The 25,406-nt window shown below is 41.4% G+C and overlaps 2 protein-coding genes across 6 annotated transcripts in view; one reads left to right on the top strand and one right to left on the bottom strand.

The window, feature by feature from the left end:
- Positions 1 to 255: 255 nt before the first annotated feature.
- phf1 (PHD finger protein 1) lies at positions 256 to 20,399 on the bottom strand. 4 transcript variants are annotated; one of them, XM_074652691.1, is made up of 16 exons: positions 20,243 to 20,398; positions 17,856 to 17,978; positions 17,079 to 17,157; positions 16,855 to 16,936; positions 16,102 to 16,188; positions 14,447 to 14,541; positions 13,788 to 13,936; positions 13,127 to 13,222; positions 9,660 to 9,728; positions 8,506 to 8,629; positions 7,916 to 7,983; positions 7,274 to 7,411; positions 5,031 to 5,109; positions 3,530 to 3,645; positions 3,174 to 3,260; positions 256 to 2,243 (listed from the first exon to the last, which is right to left on the bottom strand). In XM_074652691.1, the coding sequence occupies exons 3-16, from the start codon at positions 17,154 to 17,156 to the stop codon at positions 1,769 to 1,771; spliced, it is 1,743 nt and encodes a 580-aa protein (XP_074508792.1). In that variant the 5' UTR covers position 17,157; positions 17,856 to 17,978; positions 20,243 to 20,398; the 3' UTR covers positions 256 to 1,768. The 4 variants fall into 4 exon arrangements, with proteins under 4 accessions (XP_074508792.1, XP_074508793.1, XP_074508791.1 ...); XM_074652692.1 differs by lacking the exon at positions 17,856 to 17,978 and having other exon boundaries at positions 20,243 to 20,399; XM_074652690.1 differs by lacking the exon at positions 20,243 to 20,398 and having other exon boundaries at positions 17,856 to 19,322.
- Positions 20,400 to 24,846: 4,447 nt separating this feature from the next.
- rgl2 (ral guanine nucleotide dissociation stimulator-like 2) overlaps positions 24,847 to 25,406 on the top strand; it is a 35,006-nt gene continuing 34,446 nt past the window's right edge. The window contains exon 1 of one of the 2 annotated variants that reach the window (XM_074652686.1): positions 24,847 to 25,239. The gene's annotated coding sequence lies outside the window, so the exon portion shown is untranslated. The remainder of the gene's footprint in view (positions 25,240 to 25,406) is intronic. The other variant, XM_074652685.1, reaches the window with a different exon arrangement.

Here is a 25,406-nt window from a genome sequence, read left to right as displayed (position 1 = left end):
CCTCCGCGTCCTCCGACCGCGGCCAACACTGTTTTGCAAGACGGACTTCACTAGATAGAACTTTGCGGTTTTGGTGCTTCCATGTAGTTTGTGTTGGAGTCTGAGTCTGAACAGTGTAGCCTCACGCGAGTGCGCATGGGACACCGACCCGCAATGATTTATACGTGCAAGAAGTTACAAACAGTCCCTTTTAAGTGGCTTATTTAAAGTTCCCAACAAGCACTGATTTGGTGATTTGAGTCAGGTCAATCAGACGTCTAGACTAAATTTGTATTGAAAATTTAACAATTTCAATCAGTGTGACAACAGCATTTAAATGATTATAATTCAAAGTATGGTCTAACGACACATTAAAATATAGTTTTAATTAAAATTCTGGAAAGCGTCTAACAAGCTTTTTAACCTTGGCCTCTCTATTTAAATATGTTTTGTGCTACAAGCCACATTGTGCTGTAAATTATTTGAAATACAAAAAGATTTTGTTCTGTTTTTAAAACAGTATGCCGGCATAATTCTTATCAATCTGACTTATATTGTTTTTCTAAAAAGTTTGGGAAATGCGCTTATTCGCTTTCTTGCCGAGAGTCGGGTCAGAGGGTCGATGCCACTTTCACATGTATCTCTTAAAGGAACAGTGTGTAACATTTCGGAGGATCTATTAGCAATAATGGAATATAATATTCATAACTATGTTATTATCGTTGTTTTCACGTTACCTGAAGGCCACCGTAGTTCTCCGACAAGCTTGTGAAAGTGCAAAACCGTGGTCGTGTGGTATTATGATAAGGATGGCCTCTGAGCGAGGCGAACGGCGTTACCACGGTTTTGCACTCACGTTACCGCAGTCGTGGAACGAGAGGAGTGAGCGGAGGGGTACTCAGTCGGTTGCAATCTGCAACCACACCACAATATGCTGCCAAATCCTACACACTGTACCTTTAAATATGATGATACAGCCGGAGGAGACTGTTAGCTTAGCTTAGCATAAAGACTGGAAACTCTAGGACTACTTCTTCACAGTGACTTCCTATAGTCTTGTCCGGGCACATTACCACAAACATACAACATTACCACTGTTAATTAGTGAGCTTTAGAAGTGCAGCTGTTTCCACTCGTTATGCTAAGCTAACCTGTCTCCTGGCTGTATCTTCATATTTATCACACACAGAGTAATGAACTCAAGAAATGAATAAGCGTGTTTCCCAAAATGTCAAACTATCCCTTTGAATTAGCAGAATGTTATCTGAATGACAAGCGGTCAAGTTTACTGTTTGATTTATGGGAAATAAAATTATGATTATTATAAGTAATGCTGTCAGTTTTTTGCGCTCTGACTTGAGCAATGTAAAAGCAGTAATCTTTCTTTTCTTGTACTGTACTGTTCCTTATCTACAGTGCTGTATATCAAGATATGAGTACAATTAAAAACATGCTCTTCTTGATTCCCAAAGATTATACAAATCATCAGGAGGTTTAAATATCTTCCCTCATCACTGTTAAACATGATAAATGCAAAGGCATATTCCAAAGTTAACAGTACAAATATCAGAGAAACACTAGCAAAGAGGGACATTTAGTAACGAGTAGTGAGTTATAATGATGTAGAATAGCGGTGATTCTATGAGAGCAACCTGGATTTGCAATGTGTAGAGATTTTTTTTTCCTTTTTTGTGTTGTTTGTACTTTAAACACTGCCACATTGTACATACACAGTATTCCTGTGGCAACTGCAAAACAGTCATTGCGTCTCGTGTTTACTCCCTTTGTGTCAGTACAAATTCACGTTCTCCCACTCCACGAGGTACTGCACCTTCCCGTCCGGCGTGACGCGTCTCGCCAAGATCCTCACTGCCTCCCCTCCTCCCCAGCTCCTGGTCACTGTCCCGTCTCCTCCTCCGACTACCACGCTCCCTCCTCCACCGCCACCGCCACCGCCACCGCCACCTCCTCCTCCTCCTCCGCCTCCGCCTCCGCCTCCGCCTCCGCCTTCGCCTCCTCCACCTACGCCACCCCCTCCGTCCATACCAGCCTGGTACGGGGGCATATCACGTAGGATGAGGGGCTCCAGCTGCTTTTGCCCCGGCTGTTGTTGGTGGTTATGTTGGTGGTTGTGTTGGTGGTTGTGTTGGTGGTTGTGTTGATGGCTGTGATGGTGCTGGTGGGAGTGGTGGTGGTGATGGCTGCCGTTGGAGTTGAGGGGGTATGGGAAGCAAGGTGGTGGTACTCTGCAGGTGTCCTCCACGCTTGGAAAGGAGATAGAGACAAGCAGAGGAGTCATGAACAGGGACTGAATCATCTAGGTGGGGTTCTCCATCTATAACATCATCCTTATATTATCTATTTGTCATCACCATAAACATAAAGTAGACTAAAAAGAGTTAAAGCTGCTTAATTTAAAAAATGTAATCGCGATTAATCGCATGATTGTCCAGAGTTGATTTAACTACATTTTTGTATCTGTTCAAAATGAACCTTAAAGGGAGATTTGTCAAGTATTTAATACTCTTATCAACATTGGAGTGGACAAATATGCTGCTTTATGCAAATATATGTATATATTTATTATTGGAATTCAATTAACAACACAAAACAATGACAGATATTGTCCAGAAACCCTCACAGGTACTGCATTTAGCATAAAGATATGCTCAAATCATAACGTGGCAAACTGCAGCCCAACAGGCAACAACAGCTGTCAGTGTGTCAGTGTGCTGACTTGACTATGACTTGCCCCAAACTGCATGTGATTATCATAAAGTGGGCATGTCTGTAAAGGGGAGACTCGTGGGTACCCATAGAACCCATTGACATTCACATATCTGGAGGTCAGAGGTCAAGGGACCCCTTTGAAAATGGCCATGCCAGTTTTTCCTCGCCAAAATGTAGCATAAGTTTAGAGCGTTATTTAACCTCCTTCGCAACAAGCTATTATGACATGGTTGGTACCGATGGATTCCTTAGGTTGTGTAGTTTCATATGACGTCAGTATCTTCACTCTAGTTTTGAAAACCTGCTACAACCTGCGAAAGATCGATTGCGTTAATGCGTTAAAGAAATTAGTGGTTCATATTTTTATATAAATAATGGATCAAATGAATATGTTTAAGGTGAAAGGAGTTACTCGTAGTGATGACCCCCACAGAGAATCATAGAGAATAATAGATGAGTAAAACCTGTTGTAGTGATGGAGACTCCTGGAGAGAGCAGTATTTCCGTTGTACGAGGTGTGGTACAGGGCATACATCCGCTTGGGAGGAGAGCTGTGGACAGAGGTTCAAGACAATGATTGCTTTGCAACTTTAATATAAAATAAAGTAATATTTTCATCCAGCTGTAGCTGTGTGTAACAGTAGAAAAGACTATAATTTAAAGGTTCAGTTCACCCCAAAAACTTAACTTAAGTTTCAACATATTTTCTGCTGAGACTTCTGCTGTCACCTCAAAACTAGAGTTTGTTTTGGTCACATGATGGAAAAATGACATTTGAAAAAGTCCAGTACAGAAACCAAAACGGCACCACACCCCTTACCTCAAACTAAGGTCCTCCTCTGACTTCCTGGAGTTGTAAACGCTGGCCCCTCCCATGTAGCCATGGCAACATGGCAGCAGCTCAATGGGGTTGGCAGCAACTGGGGGTGGACAAGCCTGGGCACAGGGGACACACGCACACAGATCAGCTCGTGTCTGGATGCCAACATCATCACAGGAGTCAATCAACCTTTGATATCTCCTGCACATTCAGTTTTGTAATAAATACGTTGAGATAAAAAGGTTTGCAAACTAAAAATCAGAGTGAAAACATTTTGAAACTGAGTTAATATACATTTTGTATGTTTTTTTAGAGCTTGAATTCCGTGTTCCTGCATTACCTGAGGGCATGCATGACCAGATCTGTCTATAAACCAACACTAACAGCATTAATGGATGTGAGTCACATCGTCAGACGCTTAAATGCATCACCTCCATAGCACATCCCATGCAGCTCTCCTGACACACAGACTCACGACCCATGAAAAGTAAAAACATCAGAGCATCATCAGAGCAATCGATCACTGGAAACGTCATGTTGGGGGACGCCACGTAAAGGCTGTTGCATTTCTCATCGCTGGACTGTGACATATGGCACCTCACTTGGACTATTATCATTCTCTTCTCTTGCATTACTGTTAGGATGGTAGATTATTATTCAGTGGCTTTACTCGACGTCTGTGCCTTTAAATGGATGTGCTCTGTCAATACTGCACTGCCAAGGTGCCAGCGCCACCTGGCCAAACTGTAATCGACTGCAAAGTGCACTTGGAAGTGATCCCAGGCTCGGCATATCAGCATTCCTTCCCATCTCACTTCCCCCACGACAACGAACCTGCTCCTCCAAGACGGACGGAGATTAGCATCAATCAGAGGGGCACAATGGGGCCGAGATGTGCCAGAGTGAAAACGAGTGCTCTGTGGAGAGCATTGTTCCAGGATTACTGTATGTGCACATACACGGATCAGAGTGTTGTGTAGGAGGACGCAGTACAATGAGCATTCACCATTAAGAATGCCGTGTAAAAATAGTATCTGCCACATGCGATGTCGCCTGTCTCAATGTGATCCGCTGGGAATTGGGTTTGATGATCATGATAAATGTGGCGCTGAACTGCAGATGTTGATGAAATACATGAGCGGGTTTTTGTGCAGCCAAGTTTGTATTTGAATTATACATTTTAACTGAGCCAAACGCACGACACTTCATCTCTCACGCGCTACCTTTACTCTCACCGTAGAGTCTAAAGCATCAGCAGGCATTAAAGTACAGCGAGAAGGAGGGGGGAAAATACTGAGGCACTGAGCTGCACTGGGTGTTGAAAGACACGCAGACTGATTTAGACTGCGAAATGAACCTTCATCACAGCGTCTGACTGACAGGTTATTTGGATCGCAGAGAGCTGTTTACCTGGATGCATAAAAAAAATAAAAAAATAATCAGAGAGGTGCTGTGGCCCAGACCTCCCTCCTCGCCCTGAGCCGGAGACAGAGGCACTGACCTGTGTCTCCATGATGCGACGCTTTGATTTACGTGACTCTGGCCCCCCCACTCTCCTCTGGCAGGGTAGTGACAACGGGCTAGAGTGAACAAAAACACATATAAATTAATATACAAGCATAAACACACATACAGTCCCAATGTGCAGTGTTTAGTTTATCGGTGTGTCTCCATAGAAGCCTACTGAGAGGCGTAAAATACAAGAAGATGAGCAGTGAGGTGATATACCGAATGATTTTGATGTATTATGTTAGTAACATATTTTACATATATATGAGCCCAAACATAATCAGCAGGGAGGTGGAAAAATATGAAAAGAATAACATAAAACACTTCGCAAAATTCGTCTGCTTGAAATTGAACTCGTCTCCTGACTTGTTTATAAAAAACAGACTTGATGTTAAAAACCCCAAAGTAAGTGACCCCTAGAGGCTGAAATGTTCATTACAACCACAGACCGTATAGGCGATGAGAAGTGGACGCGTGTTGCCTTCAAATAAAACTCGTGAGCTCGTGTAACAACACGGGAAGTTGTGTACACGATATGCTTGGCGTTCAAGTGGTCAAGTCGTGAGAACACTGTTGCTAAGCAACGGTAATATTACGGTAATTATTATTATTATTTTGTCGTTTGTGCACTACTGTTGTGTCATGATTTTATCTCTTAATTTACCTATATTCTCTTGTATCTATAATTGATTAATTGATCATTCATGTGTTTTATTTATCTCTGTTAAAGCACTTCGGTCAACGTTTGTTGTTTTTAATGTTAATACCTTCTGGAGAATGTTAACGTTCTCAGTATATTTTGACTTTAGACTTTGAATATTTCTTGTGTGCAAGTGGGAATTCAATGGAAACCTCTTTCCAGTATTTTTCAGAGCCAGAGTCTGCGTAGTAGTGATCGGGCGGTGGAGCCGCGGTATCGAGGTCACCCGCCCGAACCAATCGCAAGCCGAGCACGGCCGCAGCATGTCAGCGAGAGAGACTCACAGCTGTCAATCATGACCTCTCACCCCCACTCAGAGCAGCTGTCAATCACAGCTGGCGATCATGATGTCACACCCCCTTTTTATAGCATCAAATAACTAATTAAAACCAAACTTATCAGAAAAATGAATACTTGAACATACATCAGCGTGTTAAGAACTACTTAAAATTACGTTTACTTTGACTTTTTAGTTTGGCCCATGTCCCATCCGCTAACATAGAGGAGACGGGAGTAATGACCTATACTGCAGCCAGTCACCAGGCGGCGATCCAGATGTTTTGGCTTCACTTTTGGGGAGCTGTCCTGTCGTCCTTCTTTATATACAGTCTTTGGTGTCAGCAGTGTGACTATGACTCTTGTTTTCTTTCCTGCTGGTTGGCAGTTAAGTTGAGGAAGTATAAATTTAGTAGGGCTGATCCCTCTTAGTCGATTAGTCAACTAATTGGTCGTTTTGGTCTTTGAGTCAGTTTTTTTCGAGATTTAAAGTGGTGCTTTTGTGTGATTCTTTGTGGAGAAACTCAGTTTTACAGATCTGTCGATTAAATAATCAATCAGTCGACAAAATCGTACGAGTCTTCGTCAACTAAGAACATCACTTTTTCTCTGGAAAAGGGATGAACTAATATTTGTTGCCTCCAATGAGGCCGTCTAATCATTGTCCATTTCGGAAGAAGCAAACTGACGTCACTCGAGTCAAACTGAACATCTCACATGTCTGTCAGAAAGAGGAGTGAAGCCTAAAGTGATTCCAGACAATAAGATCAGTGTCTCTTGCTGAGTGCAGGGAACTTGCAGCTCATAGCTATTTAGATGAGCAGAGGGAACTCGAAGATAATTGACTGAAGATATGAATATTGTTTCCATGTAAGAAAACGTTATGCTTGTGTTTCAGAGGCTCTAATAATATGATTTTTTTGTTTCCTGCTCCACTGCAAATGATTCCGTTGTAATTCAGTCTGAATAAGCTCCAGCTAAATGCTGAAAATTATTTAAAATGAAAAGTGTGTCTATGAAATCTGCAGACTGCAGGAAACATGCACACACACACACACTTACAGACGTACAAACGTAAGCACACGGGGGTTTAATGCTCCTTTAGGAGAATACTAAGACACAGATACTTTTGCTGGCACATGAAAATTGCAGCCTTTTGATTTGCGTGTTAATTGTTCGTGCGTAATGACTATATGCCCCGAGGGAATCCCAGAGCTGTTACTGAGATAAGAGCTGAGAAAGAGAGGCGCAGTCCTTACACTGACCTTCTCCGGTGCGTGATGTTGATAGGGGGGTCGGTGATGAGCGGCGACGAATCGGACGTCAGTGGAGGCGGGGCTCGGACCTGGAGCCCAAAAAGACACTTCTTCTTCTTGATCTCCTTCCCAGAGACAAACCTGGGGCGATGTTAAAGAGACAGTCTGTACAGTCTGGTGTTGGTTCTTAACATTTTTTCATTACTCCTCTTTGATGCTAATAATGAATTTAACATTGTGTAACAACATGTACTTATTCTCCTGATTAAAAAGTAGACTCATGAACATTTCAAAGTCAGTGACTGTGTAATTAAGTATGCATAATTAGAGCACTTTTTTTTTTTGCAAAGTTCAATGATAACCCACTAAAAGCAATTAGACCTCTAGACTGGTTATTGTGATTTAATACCAACAACTTGTGTTAACAAGACAAAATAAGCACCAAAAAGTGTTCAATTCCATCTGGTCTAATTGGCAGTTACATTTTATTCAAAGTCACACATTTCATCTGGCTCGTTTCAGCCTGCATGTCCACCGTTGCGAGCTACGGAGCACTAAGAAGACCCCTCTATTCATGGAGCGCTACTCATCAATCCAGTCATGTGTGGTCTGTGTTTATTCTTCTCATCATATGCGGTGACTTACCTGTCCTTGTGGGAGTTCAGAGCGTTGAGGAGATTGTGACAGCGGTCTTGCCTTGGCGTGTCAGAGAGCTGGAGGACAGACAGGAATGAAAAATCAAAGCTGTGTTTACACAGCGGACGGCCATCAGACAGAAAACCTTTAATGCATGGAATAATTTTCCTTTACAGTCACTGACAGCAATAATGTTGATGTGGAAAGGTACTTGTTGCAGCTACATGGCTGAAAAACCCTTCTGCCATATAATGACAGGACAAACAACTTAAAGGCGAACCCAAAACCTCAGATAGACGTACAGGACATGCTCAGATAATCCCCCCGGTGTGTTCTTTCATCTTCCTGTTTATTCTCTTTGGAGCTACTTCTGACTTTAATCTAGGACCGAGATCTTAAAAACATACAATGTCATACGCAATGTGTGAATCAGTGGTGTTTCCCCTTTAAGCTGACGTACTGTAGAGGTCACACTTTTTTAACTTTCATTTTCTTTACTTTAATGGCAGTTAATAGGCTTTAAGTCTCAAACGCAAAATAAAGGCTGGCAGCATTTCACATCATTTCATCATGGTGCTTAAACGAGGAAATATCAATACCGCGCCCAGGAGCAACGAGTCCCAATTCTCATTGGTGAAGGACAGGATTTCATGGTCAAAATCAAAGTATTTCCTCTTGCAGCACAGCGAGAGATGGTAGAGCACTAAATGAGCCAAGTCCATCCTGCATTTAAAACAAAAGAAGAAGAAAAGAATTAGATAATAAGAAACAGGTGAAATACAAAAAAAGACATACAAAATAAAACTGGAAAACTATTTTCAGATTTTTTTTTTACATATGTGTGAAGTGGCTAACACAATTAAAGGGCGGGTCCATCTGCGCTGTTTTCCGGGTTTTTCAAATAGAAACGTCCACTCAGTCGTTAGCAAAAAGAAGTGACGTAGGTTACCAAAGTTAGCTAATCAAAAAGGTTATGAATAATGTGAACACTACCACAAGCTGAGTCAAAGTTTGGAAATAACTGAAAGGGTTAGTTCGGGTTTTTTGAAGTGGGGTTGTGTGTAAACTCTCGTGTTCTGAGAGGTAAAATTACTGTTTTTGTCAATGGAGTCTGGTGGCTTTGAAGAGAGCGATATAACGGGCTTCAGTTCCCCGTCAGAAAGGACTGTCTGACGGCGAGGTAAAGCGGCTGTGGACGGGAGCAGCAGGAAAACGTATTTTAGCCACCTATAAAAAAATCAATATCAGTTTAAGTGTATCCCATATTTAGAATATTTTCACAGTTTTACATCGCCGTCAGAAGTCTCAAAGTCACCAGACTCCATTGACAAAAACAGTAGTTCTACCTCGCAGAACACGAGAGTCGCTGATCTACCGCCGCATCGGCCGGTTAGTTTGTTTGTGTTATTGTGTGACTTTCAGATCTGAACTAACGTGGCGTCCACAGCAGCAGTACATTGCTTAGCTCCCGTACCGGTACTGCTGTCTGCGACCAAAATTTTAATGTTTGGATTTGAATACTTAAGGAACACTACTGGGAAGCTACAAAATTATATAAAAACTTCAATCAACAAAAAATAATGGACCTGCCCTTTAAGTTTTCTCTCAAACTGAAAAATTACTTATTCTATAAAATGTAACTTAAGAAATTAGTTTTTTATATTGCTCTCCAATAACCACCGTGTAAAATTGTATTTTTTTGTTGTTGTTGTTGCTGCAAACATGTGAGTAAAGGTTTTACTGTTAACATCACCAGGTCATGGGTAGTCTTTGGATGGTCTCTGGTCCCTTTGTACAGACTGAGCACTGGAACTGATAAAACCTGAAAAGACACATGGGAGAAAAAATACTGAAAATTAGCATCACGTGACTCTGTGAAATATCATTTATCCTAAAAGACAAAAAGTGTATTTTTCTTCTCTTTGATGAGTCCGTTTGTCATTTAGTTTCAAAAACCAGCTGTCGTATTAAATTTCCTCTTTGTTTTATACTCACTTGCACAATCTCTGTGAAAATATTTCTGTGCAGACTTCTTATCATTTAGTTCTTCATGTACACTGTGATTTCTCCCCCTTCACTTTGCTTGCGGTCTATATACGTCTCTCTTCTCTAGATATTTCATCACATAAATCAACCTGAACTGAAAATAAGCAGACAGGTGTATTAGTTTCACTATAATAACATTCTGTTCTGGGTGACCCTGAAAGCTCAGCTCATACCACAACAACAATGTGTGCATCTGTCCTTCTACGGTATATATGCATGTGTTGGCTGAAGGTCACCGGGAAAGATGAAGCGCAGACACAGCGTGACGGCAGCACATGCTTACTATTCCAACTGTGAACTCAGGCTTCACTCTTCCTCCATCACCTGCTCAGCAGATGTTGTACCAATCCGGCCTCACTCTCCCCGACTGTCAATCTAAATCTAATCCCTCCTTTTCTTCCCCCCTCAGACTGGTCGGGCAATAACACGGTGTCAGGGTGGGTGTGGAACCCAGTCGGCTAACACAGGTGGTTAATGACAATAATGACTTAATGGATGGATACATTTTATTACACGCTTGAGATGCAGCCTATCAAACGGCACTGCGATCAGCATCTTGCATATCATATCTGAACAGCTAGCAGAGAGGTGATGCGTCTCTCTGCTATCTGTCCCTGTCCCTCCGCTCTGAGTGCGGAGGAGCTCCTCTCCTTGTAGCACAAGTCAGTGAGTACATTAACATGCACACTAATGATTTAGTCTTAAGCTAATTAAGGTAGTTCTCTGACAAGTGGAGCTGTCATGTGGACGTCTTCATCTGATTAGCCTAATCCGACTGGAATGGACTGCTGACACGAGATGCAGCTTTAATGTGCCGTCTGTTTTATATGATTGTAAGCTGAATATCTTTGGGTTTTTGAATGTTGGTTGAACAAAACAAGCGATTTGAAGACATTGCTTCTGACCCTGAGGAATTGGGATGGGTGATTTTTCACTATTTTCTGACATTTTATAGATTAAACGATTAATCAAATATATTGTGGAAAAGTTATTTGAAAATGAAAATAATAAATTTGCAATCAGAGAATATGTAACGCAGTTAGCACAGGTATGTTTCTGCTCACTAGGGCTGTCCAGAATACCATTATCTGGGCTTCGAAGCTTCGGGGAGAAACATTTGAAGGTATTCGAAGCTTCACGGAGCAGCGCAGCAGGCTGACATGTTCTTATGTCTGTCTCCATCTCCTCCGTTTCACTGCCCGGGACAGTGCAGGGGACGCGATAATACATGTTAACGCAATTTCATTTTAACAGCACAAATTTTTTAACACAACTTGTGATTTTTAGGTCGTAGCGGGGCTCAGTTTTTAAAGCTAGAGTGAAGATACTGGTATCAGAAACTAGAACCTGAGGAATCCATTGGTACCAACCATGTCATACTAGCTTGTCACGAAGGAGACTAAAGAAACGCTCCAAACGTGCGCTAAATTTTGGCGAGGAAAAACTGTCGTGGCCATTTTCAAAGGGTTCCCTTGACCTCTGACCTCAAGATATGTGAATGTAAATGGGTTCTCTGGGTACCCACGAGTCTCCCCTTTACAGACATGCCCACTTTAAGATAATCACATGCAGTTTGGAAGCAAGTCATAGTCAAGTCAGCTGTTGTTGCCTGTTGGGCTGCAGTTTGCCATGTTATGATTTGAACATATTTCTTTATGCTAAATGCAGTACCTGTGAGGGTTTCTGGACAATATCTGTCATTGTTTTGTGTTGTTAACTGATTTACAATAAGAAATATATACATACATATGCAGAAAGTAATCATATTTGCCCACTCCCATGTTGATAAGAGTATTAGATACTAGATACTGTGCGATTAATCACGATTGAATATTTTAATTGATCGACGGCCCTATCAACAACATGTGGTGAGCAGTAGACCAGTAAGAAAAATCAATGTAAACCAGGTCAACAGAGAAGTCAAACGCCTCACATGAGAACACATTCCAAATATTAGACCATGACTGATATATCAGCATGATATTGTCGGCTAATATTGACTTATCACACACATATATCGGTATATCAGCATATATGTTGACAGATAAGCAAATAGAAAGTGCGATGGAAACGGTTTTACAGGCTATATTTTTTTTTCTTTGGTTGTATTAAAATGGCAAAAGAATTTTTTTTGTTTAAACTTATCATGAGGAAGTAAATGTTGATTGCACAATGTAATGGCAGTAGAATAACGACACCAACGGTGTTTAGCTTGGTTCCCTATTAGCCTCGCTTGGTACGATCCTTCACAAAAATGAAGGCTTGATTTACGGCAAAAAGGAAGTGCATCAACCATTGCGCAACCAAAACAGGAAGAGAAGAGCGCGTCTGTTTTCCCCGGTAGCTATCGGTAGCTATCCCCAGTTACCAAAGAGTATCAATGTAAGTACAAAACTACAAAATGTAGTGTGTCCTAGTCAGTATCGCCAACTGTTTTCCAATGAAAGTAGCTAGCAGTAGCTCCAAAAGTCGCTAAAAGTCTTCAGATGAGGTCATACGCTCATTTGCATAAAGCTTAGTGGTTGTGTCGGTTGCAGCGAGGGAGAGACTGCCTGACACGGTGCAAGAGGAGAGGGAGAGAAGAGCTGCGATTACTCTGGGAAGCATTGGGAATAGATTTCTTTGAAAATATTTCTTGCATTTTCCCTGATGGTCTGAATCATAAACTGTATATAAAGATGGACGACGTGACAGCTCCCCAAAAGTGAAGCCAAACATCTTGATCGCCCCCTGGTGGCCGGCTGCAGTATGGGTCATAAAGCCCACCCGCAATATGTCAGCGGATGGGACATGGGTCAAAATAAAAAGTCAAAGTACACGTCAAATACATTTGCCCCAAACATGGTTTCTGTCATTTTAGGTAATTCTTATCACATTGATGTATGTTCAGTGTTCATTTTTCTGATAATAATTTCTGTTCAGAGCCAAAAATGTTTGTTCAATATATCATTATCAGAATTAATTAGATTAAATAAATAACTAAATGTATTTTTACTCTGAAATATTGACATCTGCTTAAAAAAAAACACAACAGTCTAGCTGAGTTTTGGTTTTCATATGAACATACTCAAAATACCGTCAAACTTGTTAATGTTAATGACAAATTCCATTATATTAATTAAATTAAGTAATTAAATTCAGAATAAATTCAGAAAGTAATGCTCAGTAACGCACCTGTCTCCATACAGCAAGGGCTTGGTTAGACACTGCGTGCAGGCCTCGTGGAACCACTGACCACAGCTTCCACACTGCAACATCTTCAGGTTCCACCTGCAGTCCAACAACACGAAAACATCAAGAGACTTTAAACACATGAATGAATGGATGCGTCTAACACCTGTCACCAGACACGTTTGTATTTATGCATAATTGAGGGAAGACTGAAGGCTGATGACTGCAGCTGACAGGTCTCATTTTCTAAGCCGAAATGTGTCTTCAGGTGTAAACTCCTACCGGATCCTCGTACAGATACAGCGGTTGGGAGTTTGTTTTATACTTATTGATGTGCCAGGTGGGTGGGGTTTGTGCCACATGAGCAAAAGCAAAGGAGCTTATAGCAAATGCAGTAAAAAGAGGGTTTGGTGCACCTTTTTTTTGATTGACAACTTACCTGACAGTATCTGAACTGATGCAGTGAACATCTCTCATATCATTCCAAGAAAGCCAAAACAAACTCAAAGGAATTCTGCTAATGCTGTTTGACACATGCTGCATGCAATTTGCAAATAATCCACTAGATGACTTTAGATGAGATCACGCTTTCAGAGAAAATGCCAAAGAACATAAACATGAACTGTACATTCAAACTTAAACTGGCCTCTGCAGTGTCACTCACTCTCCAGGTCCGGCACAGTAGCAGTAGCACTGCTGCTGATTGGTCAGATGCTGCGGGTCCCAGTCTAAAGACGACAGCTGGTAGGGGAGCCGGAGTTTCATGAATTGCATGAGTCGGGCGAAGCGTCCCCGTTTGAGCGCCCCGCCTCTCTGAAAACACAATTTTAGGACAGAGCTGATTGGTCGGTGACCCCTCAAATCACTGTCATGCCAGAGCAGCGACGGAGACGGATCACATTCGGTGGGGAGAAAGCAATTCGTCTCATTTTATTGTAGGTCAGCTGTGAGAGATAGTGTCCGAAGCAGCGGAAGTCTGGACAATGAGATATGGACATTGACCGATTGACAATTAACCGGGTGCTTTCTCATCTCATATCTACAGAACTGGAGCACATGTGATTGATTGACTTTAAATGTACTTCTCTCAACTTCAGCGTAGTTTTTCAGCGTCATAACTATTGATTCTTCGTGATTTCTTGGACACAATGTAGAACATCTAATATCGAAGTCAATACTGAGGGAATTAGTGTGCTTTTGCCTCGAATAAACCCATTTTCTGCGTTACACAACAGTATAGTGGCAGCAAAGCCTGATGTCCCATATTACACACTGAATGTTTTTTCCCCCCAGAGTGTGAGACGGAGAGATTAGCAGCCTGACCTTGGTTGCGACTGCAAAGACACATTGCCGACATATCCACGAGTCGCTGTCAGCTTCCGGTTCGATGGTTGGCGTGTGGCACTCTGGATGATAACCTGTAATGGGAGGAGGAGGCAGAGCGTTTAATTCGTGTTTGCAAGACAGACAGTCGGAGTGACAATAATGGCAGAGCAGCTCCATGTTTAGTGCTCTGCTGGTTTGTTTCAACGGCATAAGAAAACATTTTACTATTTAGTAGTTGCATCTAGGGAGGAGGGAGTATGTTTGTCTGCTTTTTCCTCAAAACAAACCTGTCAGCAAACCTGTTAGTCTGACAGAGCTGTGAAGACATGACAGTAAATGTGCTGCCCTTTCCTGCTTGTGCATTCTGCAGCTGAGTGTTTATAAAACTTCTTCCCACCTGCACTTCAGTATATTTCATCCCATCCTTCGTACTTTAAAACCTCAAAAATAGGGGTGTAAAAAAATATTGAGAAAATTGATTATCGCGATACTATAATTTGTGATACTGTGATGATTCTCAAAAACACAATCGACTTTTAATTAATAATTTACATGCAAAGATGCAAAGAGAAGAAGTCAATACTTTTATTTCATTTGCAAAGATGTGCCCTCTCAAAGTAGTGCTATAATGTTGGATGTTACAGGGACTGTGATTCTTGCAAATGCAGATCCTGCTGTTCTATTGCATAAAGAAAGTTAACTTTTCTTGGCAATACACAGCCCTACTCATCAAAAGTGTGTTTTAATTAAAGTTACTTCACTTGGATGTTTTACCGTCACTGTGCAGAATGATGCATGTGCAGAGTTTGACACCAGGAGGCTGTTTTCACATTCAAGTTTCTCTGTTCTCCCTTTACATCTGAGTTTAATGCATGCACGTTAGAGCATGATTAACATGTTTGGACGCCAGCGCACATGCAGTACACTGAGTGGACTTTACAGTGAGGTAGGAGACGTCTTGTGTCCAGGAGTTAAACTTTTTATACTGATTATATTTGCATATTCATAGATTTCTGGATTTTTCAATGAGGGAAAGGAGCAGATGTAGTTTTTAAAAAAACAATTTTAAAACATTATTAAACTTTTTTGTGTAAAAACTTAATCAGAAATTCAATGCAGAGTATTTTTATGCCTGGAGGGGATCATCAAATTAGCAACAAGCCCAAGTAAAGACATCTTGTGGCATTTAAAGAGGACCTATTATGCTTATGTGCTTTTTTCCCTTTCCTTAAGTTCTTTTGTGCATATAAAAGGTCTGCAAAGTGACAAAGCCCAAAGTCCACCCCAAACAGAGCGTTTCAGAAAAGAAAAGAGATGCTGCAGCACAGCATAAACCGTTTTTTGAATATTAAAGCATGTAAACATGTTCCAGTACAAGCACAAAATACAAGAATGCACCTGTAAATAAGTAAAACAGGTCCTCTTTAAGTCTTTGAATTAAGCTCCATGTCTTTTGGCATCTCATTCATTTTCATTCTAGCCAGGTGCAACAACTCATATCTATCATTTACGATAGATGGTTTTCGGTGTTGCTGTTTTTTTCTAAACAACAATGCTGTTATTTACCATACTGTGTCAAATCTTCAAGGTCAGTGCAAGAACTGGTGGAGAACCAGTGTTTTAACAGCGTATGATGAGGCGTGCTTCCTTACCGTGGCGACATTTAAGACAATTTATGAGGGGTTCTTTAAGAGGCGGAGCGTCACAAATACAGCAAACTTCTTCCACTCCAGCAGCGACTGAGGCAAACAGAGAAAGACAGAGAGAGGCAGGGGAGGGGAGGAAGTAAATGTGAAAGAGGAAGACAGAGAGAGAGCAGTCAACGGCATTAATTTATGTATATTGATTCACATCCTTGCCACCTCATTGATTTCAGTGTCTCCTGCACCCTTTCAGATTTCACTTCATTTGACGGGCGGATATTCAGCCTGGTCCTAACAAGCGTCCAACTTCCCCCTTTCGCTTGATGTTAGGTGAAGTGGGGGCGCCATTTCCCTGAAGAGTCATTAGTCTAATAAATTCATAAATAGACTCTAATATACCAATTACATCTCAACGTGCCCCCATCAGAATACTCTGAGCGTGCAGCATCATAGCCTTGAACGTGACTGTAGTTTCTTTTGTTGCATTTTTCTTGTAGCGACAATTCCTGAGACAAAAGGTGCAACAAAAAAAAAAAAAGTTTTAAGCTCACAAGGAGAAAGAATCAGAAAAGTATTTCTTCAGCTCCTCGGGCAAAGTTTCAGAGTGGAAACAAGCACCTTTACTTTGAGTTCAGCTGAGCATCTGTGCATTCAAAAACTCAATCTAGGAGCATTTTTTTTACACCTATAAGAAACACAAAGTGCTCCCTACAGGAAGCTATTTAACTCTTTTAGCAAAATAAAAAAAAGAGTTGTTCTTACACGAGTGAATGTCCTTTCTCAGCACCCAGAACTCCGAGTTGTCCTCAAATCTCACCAGACAACATTGCTTGACTCCATCTACCTGAGAGGGAGATAGCAGGTGAGCGGCAATGATTGACAAAACTAAATGGAAGTCTTTTCAAAATACCAGGTGAACACACTACACACACACTCAAAAAGTCTTCCAGCCACACACACACATACGCACTCCCACATGCACTTACTCTTTTCACATTGCCGAGGTACAGTAGTCCATCACTCCATCGAGCCAACACATCATCTCCTTCACTTACTCCCCCCATCCTGAGGAGGAGAGAGACAGAGAGAGAGAGAGAGAGAGAGAGAGAGAGAGAGAGAGAGAGAGAGAGCAGGGCTCATGTGAAATGGAAATCCGATTTATTCGCTGAATACTTTGCTGCCATTGCTGACAGAGGGGTTTATGGCCCCGGCGTTTCGGCTGGCTCTCAGACAGGCGGGCTTCGGTGCAAAGGGGTTAAAATCTCTCTCTCTTTACCCCCCCTCCACACACACACACACACCTCCTCCTCTCCTTTAGATCAGAGCATAGCGACAGCCTGTATCCACCACAGTGAAAGATGAGAGTGAGTACACAACCAGAGAGCAAGACAAATGATTACTGCACACATGAAACGCACACACACACTCAGACAGAGAGAAAAAAAAAAAAAACACTGCATGATGACTGCTGCAATACAGTTTGATTGAATGAGCAAAAGATCAGTGTGCAGCTACTTGAAGCATCTGCCAGGCACTTTGCCCTTTTCTTCCTCTTCTTCTCTCCCAACATCTTTAAAAACTTGAATAGATGCTGTGAAATGCACTGTGCCAGGCATTTATCTCTGCATGCATTTGTTCCAGTGCATGCACTCTCAAGTCAAAGACAACAGACGCAGGATACACAACAGTAGCCCTTTGTGAATCAAAAAAAAAAGGTAAATTGTGTAGAGTATGAGCTGTGCAGCTGGTGGAAGGGTACCTACCTGTCAAGTCGAACTCCTCTCCGTCGGGGTCACAGAGATTCCTGAGCAGGCTGGACATGAAATGCTCCTCATCTGCTGCTGTGGATCTCTGCTGCCCAATTACTGCCTGCTCGGATGCGCAGCCTGCGTGTTTGCAAAAAGTGGATGATGTGCATGTATGTGTCTGTCTGTGCAGAGCGCCTCTGTGTGTGTGTCAGTCAAGTGAGGAGGAGGAGGAGGAAAGAGGCGACTGTCCGTCTCTCAGTCTCTAGTTTGTCCGTCCTCCGTGATGCCGTTTCGTCATGTCCCCGTCGCTTTCTGCTCTCCCCCCTCCTCTCCTCTCTCTCTCCTCCACCTATTGATGCTATTAAGGCGGGTTTTGTTAGAGCAGCGGCGGAATCAAGCCGCCAGAGACGCCATCATCCCTTTCCTCTCGCTCTCCGCCGACTTGTTGTGACGCAGACATAAAACACGGAGATAGAGTGGGAGGGAGATACTGATAGAGGTGGAGGAGGAGGAGGAGGAGGAGAGAGCACCTTACCAGTCTGAGAGAGGAGAGAGGCTGACCCTAAATCCTTGTGACAAGGTGGGAATGTGATGTCTGGCAGCAGGAGGATGGAGAGATGGAGGGATGGCGCGACGCTAAGGAAGCAGCGCGCGCAGCAGCAGGAGCCAATTAAGAGGCCAATTAATGAGTTTAGCCGCGTCATTAATTGGGGCTCAAACCAGAGGGACCAGACAAGTTTAGGAGACCAGGGGAGAAAAGTTTGAGATGCACCGAGCAAGCAGAGCCAAACACTTTAACGTATCAATATTTATTAGTAGTGTTAAGATTAGATTTATTTTTCATAAACTCTGAAATGAGGACATTTCTACTGAAACTATAGAACTACTGGAGAGTCATTGGGTTTTCATATATAGCATTTTTAAAGACCTGATTGCTTTTATACTGCTTTACTCTGTTAATATCCTGTCATCAATTAAGAGGCCAATTAGTGAGTTTAGCCGCGTCATTAATTTGGGCTCAAACCAGAAACCAGAAACCAGAAACCAGACAAGTTTAGGAAACCAGGGGAGAAAAGTTTCAAACAAGCAGCTCCGAACACTTTAACTTATCAATTTATTATTAGCACTTACATCTACTATATGTCTTTACATATTTACATTGCAACTGCACTCTTTGGATGTTTATATATATAGAACTACAGATGTTTACATTCCTGCACCAGATAATAAAGCACACAGTGCACGTTCATAGACTACGCTACTGGAGTTACCCTGCACTATACTCATTTTTAACAGTTTTCTTCATCTCCTTGTATTTTTATATCTGGTACATTTTTTTGTACTTTGCACTACTAACTTTTTTACTGCCTTTTTACTAACATGTTTTGCACTATGGAACTGTGATGCTGGAAACTTGAATTTCCGTCGTGATCAATAAAGTTACTATCTATCTATCTATCTACCTTGTACATATTTACTCCTGTATTTATGTATTACTTTAGTGCCAATACAACTCAGCAGCGTGCAATATCTCACTGTTTTTATAGGTAAATCTATGCATATTTTTCTATTTATAATATATAATTTTTATTTTTTACTCTTCTTTATTTATATTACTGTTTAATATATGTGTATGCACTGTAAGGATTGCTATTTCGTTGTACTATGTGCAATGACAATAAATTAATTATATTTTATTCTATTAGTCTTATATTAAATTAAATTGTATTATATATATTATAATAATAATAATAATAATATAATATTAAATTATAATAAAAATTAAAAAGTAATTTAGGTGGTGTGTTTGCATTCTTTATTAAAGGATAAAATGTGAGATGTGGTTGGACATACCATCTCTTCTGATGTATAAGTCAGGTATAATGAGCTCACTATCACATACAATCTTACAAGATATTTTTCTTCCTATAAAAAATGTTTTTTCTTTCAACAAATTGTTCACTTTTAAATACAGAGTAAACTCTCCAGTACTTTTTCTTTTAACTGAAAACACTGGAAGCCAAATACGAAGTGTGAGAAATACCACATCTGCAGCCCAGATGTGACATCCAGAAGATCATCTCCTCTCACAACACATCCGGGATGTAATTTAATGATGTGTGATGGAAAATATTGTTCACACAAAACAAGTATGGCTCTGCTTACACAAGTCACACATCTAAGATATTTGCCACAAACAAAGCAGACTAGTGCAACAAATTAAGATCCAGTCATGAACCAAACAGGCAGCCTATAATATATATTAAATATTAAATGACAGAAAACATATTCACTGCTTCGAAACAACGACCAACATGAGGCCCAAGCTGCTTTAAGACACATTATTAAATTATAACAATGCTTAATTGAGTGTAATGCAGGATGCAGTAGATTATACTCACAGTTAAGTCGCTCTGGAAGAATAACACGTTCTGGCTGCAGGAACATGCATCCAAGCCAAGGTGTTGTTTGTTTATTTGTGTGTCTTTTTCTTGTTTATTGATGTCTTACACATTACTCACACCAGTCAAGCGTGTGGCAACACCGACGTGCGGTTCAAAATGGCCCCTGGCAGATTAACAAGTGTTGAAGTGACAGTTTCAAACTTTGACCAGCAGGTGGCGAGCAAGTACAAGGACAACAGCTGCACTGCAATCAGCCAGACAGTCTGACTGACTGAGGGATGCTCAGGGTCATTGAGTTGATGATATGATGGTGTGATTGCATGTATTGTATTATATATTATATATATTGCATGCCAGTTTTTTCGACCTTTCAAATTAAATATCAGCTGAACAAAATGTACTTTATTTTACTTTCTGATTATTACTATATGACCATATGAATTTCCCCTTGCGGGATAATAAAGTTGACCTTTCTTTATTTTTATTTAACCTTTATTTAACCAGGTAGTACTCATTGAGATTAATAATCTCTTTTGCAAGAGATGACCTGGCCAAGACAGCAGCATTTAAACATATATTAAAGTTTCAGACGCCACAACATAAAACAAATGCAAAATAAATACATAGCATAATATCATACAATAAACATTAAACGTTAAAGTGAACATATTCAGAAACACAGACAGCTCCCGATTGACTCTGCTTCTAGGTCTTTCATTAAAAGTAATCAGATATCCCAGTTTCAATTTAGCTAATGCTTCTTTTAAAAGAAGAAGCATTTCAAAGTAGTTGCAACTTAGAGGTATGGCACCTGTGTGAAAAGTAGGCTAACTAAGTACATTTACTCAAGTACTGTACTTTTGAGGTACTTGTATGTTACTTAAGTATTTCCATTTATGCTACTTTATACTTTTACTCCATTACATGTATTTGACAACATTAGTTACCAGTTTCGTTGCAGATTACAATTAATGAATTAATACATAATACAATAAATAAAACAACTAATAAAGTATGATTCTTTTTTTTAAAGATTCTTTTTGGGGCTTTTTAATGCCTTTATTGATAATCATGTAAACTTGAAATGATGTGATTTTTTGTAGATTATCATGTATGTGCCATCCTGTTTTGTGTGTTTGTGTTGTTTCAGGTAATTTTTTTCTCTTTGTGTGTCAGAGAGAAACACACAGTTTCCACTTCCTGTCCATAATGCACATGGGCATCACCGTCACATGATGGCTGGCGATGGATGGCGTTACGGTTGCAGGCAGTCCCATTCATAATTGCCTAACAGGCAACAACAGCAACCTGATGTCAGCCAGTCCTTTGGCTTAGCAGCCCCTCACTGATAAGAGCATCAGCTAATTAATCAAAGATCGTTAGGAGAGTTAAGCACGATACTGTTCGGATCAGTGTCATGAGATGTCACGAGACTCAGGGGCACACACACACACACACACACACACACACACACACACACACACACACACGTACTGTCAGCGAGCTGTCTAAAAGTAGCCGAATGTGTCTTTGAGACAAGATGAAATAAAATCACAAACTTGTCACATCTCTTGAGCGAGTCACGGATCAGACATTATGCTATACTTTATACAGATGAGTGACAAATTAAAGGGAAAACCAGGTGATCATAGATTCCCTCAAGTCTCTGGAGAGATGAACTGCATCTTATTCCCTAGAATTTAGTGTTGTGGCTGTGATGGCCATATCATAATTCAGATGATTCCTTTAAAGGGACTGTTTGTAAGAATCAGAAATTGCTTGTTAACAGCGACACCTGTGGCCGTTAAGTCAACGAAAGGCAGCGTCCTGTTGCTCGTGCTTGTGCTCGCTCTACATAGACATGAACGAGCATCGATCAAAACAGTGAGGCGACACACGTCAGCTAAAACCATAATATCACTCTATAATTCAGCTGCTTGGCAGTAATGTTAGCTGACCAGACGAAGGTCTCTCCATGAATCAATGCTGATCCTAGTGTTGGCTTTTCCTGCCTCAGCCTCCCGACCGCGGCCGGAGGGAACAGGGGAGACGCCGGAGTTTTGGTCGGAGACGATAACGTTTCTCGCTGCGGAGCCCCGTCACTTCACAAGACACGGGAAACCTCTGTTGGTCTGGAGGAGCTGCAGCAGTTATTTCTGCACAAACGTCCACTGTACATTCACTAGATATTCTCATAGCCTAACTAACTCTTCTGCAGTGTGGAGTGAGCGCGCATGAATGTGAGAGTGGAGCGAAAGAGTGAGAACGAGCGCGGTGTGTGATTGAAGGCAAGCAGGCAGAGGAGCAGAGGAGCAGAGTACAGCAGAGACTCCGGCCCTGGAGACCAAAGCTACGGTCTCCCCCGCGTCCTCCGACGGCGGCCAACACTGTTTTGCAAGACGGGCTTCACTAGATATAACTTTGCGGTTTTGGTGCTACCGTGTAGTTTGTGTTGGAGTCTTGTCTGAAAAGCGTAGCCACACGCGAGCTGGTGAAGGAACGCCAAGTTCCGGTCACATGACCAGAGCACAGCCAATAGGAACGCTCTCTCTCAATGAAATGACCTGTGATTGGTCAAAGTCTCCCGTCACGGACTCGATTTTCTAAAGCCTGAAAACAGAGCCATGAGGAGGAGCAGAAGTCTAGTTTTCTCTCAGAACACTTGAATTACAATATGCTGAAAGGTTATTATGGGATTTTTGTCCAATGATGCCAAAAATAAACTGCCTACTGCCACTTTAACCTCTGGATTTTTGGATGTGGGGTTATGGTTGCGGTCAGGATTAAAGGTTAAATGAGGTGAAGAGGTTACAGGTTTACTGTGGCAACAGAAAAGCGGGAGTGTATATACGTGCGTGCGTGCGTACGCTTGAACTGACTGTGGGGGAATATGCGTCTGTTTTGGGGAATTATGTCTCCCTCCTCTGTCCCTGGAGAAGTCACACATCCCCGGAAGAGCGGTGCATTGTAGTGATGTGTGGTCACGAACGAGCCGGTTCAAAGAGCTGGCTCTTTTAAATGAACGATAATAGCCGGCTCCCGTCCGAGAGACGTTTTTTTTCTTTTCTTTTTTCTTTAATTAATTCAAGGCAGTATGACAGGACGATGTTCTCCGCACCACGGACACTCGATGCACCGACTGTGACTGAATGTTGTGTTAATGATGTCCGTGGGACCAATCAGGTGATGACAGACAAGGATCATACCATCAAGCAGGGAGGGGCGGGGGGGGGGGGTGCGGCGTGCTGACGGTCTACAGGTACAGAGCAGGAGGAAGAGGAGGAGAGAAAGAGAGAGAGGAGTGCGGTGCGCGAATAGCAGACGAGATGAGTGACAGTCGGAAACGAAGCAGCATGTAAAATTATGGTATTCTGGAAATTATAAGGTTTAGTATAATTATATTGAATAATTTAAATTATATATGTGCACACATACTAATCATAGGTCAAAACAGCTAAAGCTAAATGTGGCTGAATTATAAAAAGGCAGAAGTGAAGTAAAACGAAGAGCCGTTTGGGAGTCGAAAGAGCCGGCTCTTCTTGGTGAGCTGAGCCAAATGATCTGACTCACTAAAGAGAGACGGAATTCCCATCACTAGTGTGTGGCTTATTACATCTACCTTACCTATTTTACAAGTGCATTACCTCTGTTTACATTAAATCTATTTTTATATTTTATACTTCTAGTGCAACATTTCTGTTTATATTTATTTATTACATCTACTTGACCTGTTTTATTTGCTCTATAACTGTGTGTGTTTTACCTGTTATATGTTTTACCTGCCTCGTTTAGTCTTGTCAAGTATTTGTTTTAAAGCACTGACCAGAAGTGGCAACTGTGAATCGTGTTGTATTTAATACGATGACAATAAAGCTTTCTATTCTATTATATTCTATTCTATTCTAAGTGATATATGTGCACACATACTAATCATAGGTCAAAACAGCTAAAGCTAAATTTGGCTGAATTATAAAAAGGTGAAGTAAAATGAAGAGCCGTTTGGGAGCCGAAAGAGCTGGCTCTTCTTTAGTGAGCTGAGCCAAATGATCTGGCTAGATAGATAGATAGATAGTAGATAGATAGATAGATAGATAGATAGATAGATAGATAGATAGTAACTTTATTGATCCAGAGGGAAATTCAAGTTTCCAGCATCACAGTTCCATAGTGCAAAAACATGATAGTAAAAAGGCAGTAAAAAAGTTAGTAGTGCAAAGTACAAAAAAAAATACCAGATATAAAAATACAAGGAGATGAAGAAAAATGTTAAAACTGAATATAGTGCAGGGTAACAGCTGTGATACAATACTATTAAAAAAAGTGCAGAAGAGACTGTTAAAATATATGCGCACACATACTAATCATAGGTCAAAACAACTAAAGCTAAATTTGGCTGAATTATAAAAAGGAATAAGTGAAGTAAAACGAAGAGCCAAAAGAACCGACTCTTCTTGGTGAGCTGAGCCAAATGATCTGGATCACTAAAGACAGATCGACTTCCCATCTCTAGTGCATTGAAGCCGGTCACTGTGTGTGTAGTGTACCACCCGGAGAGACACGGTGCTGTTGCCAAAGAGAAGAGCTGAGTGCAACAACATACAGGAACTGCGACGTCAGAGAGAGAGAGAGAGAGAGAGAGAGAGAGAGAGAGAGAGAGAGAGAGAGAGAGAGAGAGAGAGAGAGAGAGAGAGAGAGAGAGAGAGAGAGGAGGAGGGAGTTTGCAGTCTGTCCAGAGTGCTGCTATCAGCTGCTGAAGGCTGGACAGACGAGCTGTGCAGGGACACTGATAGAGGACAGAGAGAGAGAGAGAGAGAGAGAGAGAGAGAGAGAGAGGGTGACTCTCTCTTGTCGTTGTGGTCGGTGGTGTCGGTGGTTCAGATGGGCGCGACTCTCCTCAGCTGATCCACAGATCCGATCCAGCAGCACCAGATGCCTGACAGCCAGCTGATCACAGTCTGGATCTCTCACATCCTGCGAATGACACTTTGTAACAAGTAAGTTGAATTACATTGTAGCTTCCTTCATTTCTCTTCCTCTGTTTGCTTAATTGTAGCAATCGCCTCTCTCTGTTGTTTTTTTGTGCAACATTTCTAGGACCTGCATGTCATTGAGTGACTCATATAGGAAGCACATTGTGTGTTTTAACAGGAGTGTCAGCACG

The sequence above is a fragment of the Sebastes fasciatus genome, chromosome 12 (genome assembly GCF_043250625.1).
Source record: "Sebastes fasciatus isolate fSebFas1 chromosome 12, fSebFas1.pri, whole genome shotgun sequence".
Lineage (NCBI taxonomy): Eukaryota > Metazoa > Chordata > Actinopteri > Perciformes > Sebastidae > Sebastes > Sebastes fasciatus.
This window is presented reverse-complemented; position numbering and strand designations above follow the sequence as displayed.

Bases quoted from the DNA above. Each gene is read 5' to 3' on its own strand.
- phf1 (XM_074652692.1), bottom strand. From the start codon at position 17,156: ATGGGGGGAGTAAGTGAAGGAGATGATGTGTTGGCTCGATGGAGTGAT. The intron at 16,937-17,078 runs GTAAGTGCATGT...TCTCCCTCTCAG, and splicing joins ACCTCGGCAATGTGAAAAGA to GTAGATGGAGTCAAGCAATG. The intron at 3,646-5,030 runs GTCAGTGCCTCT...CCCTGTGCCCAG, and splicing joins GTCGCATCATGGAGACACAG to GCTTGTCCACCCCCAGTTGC.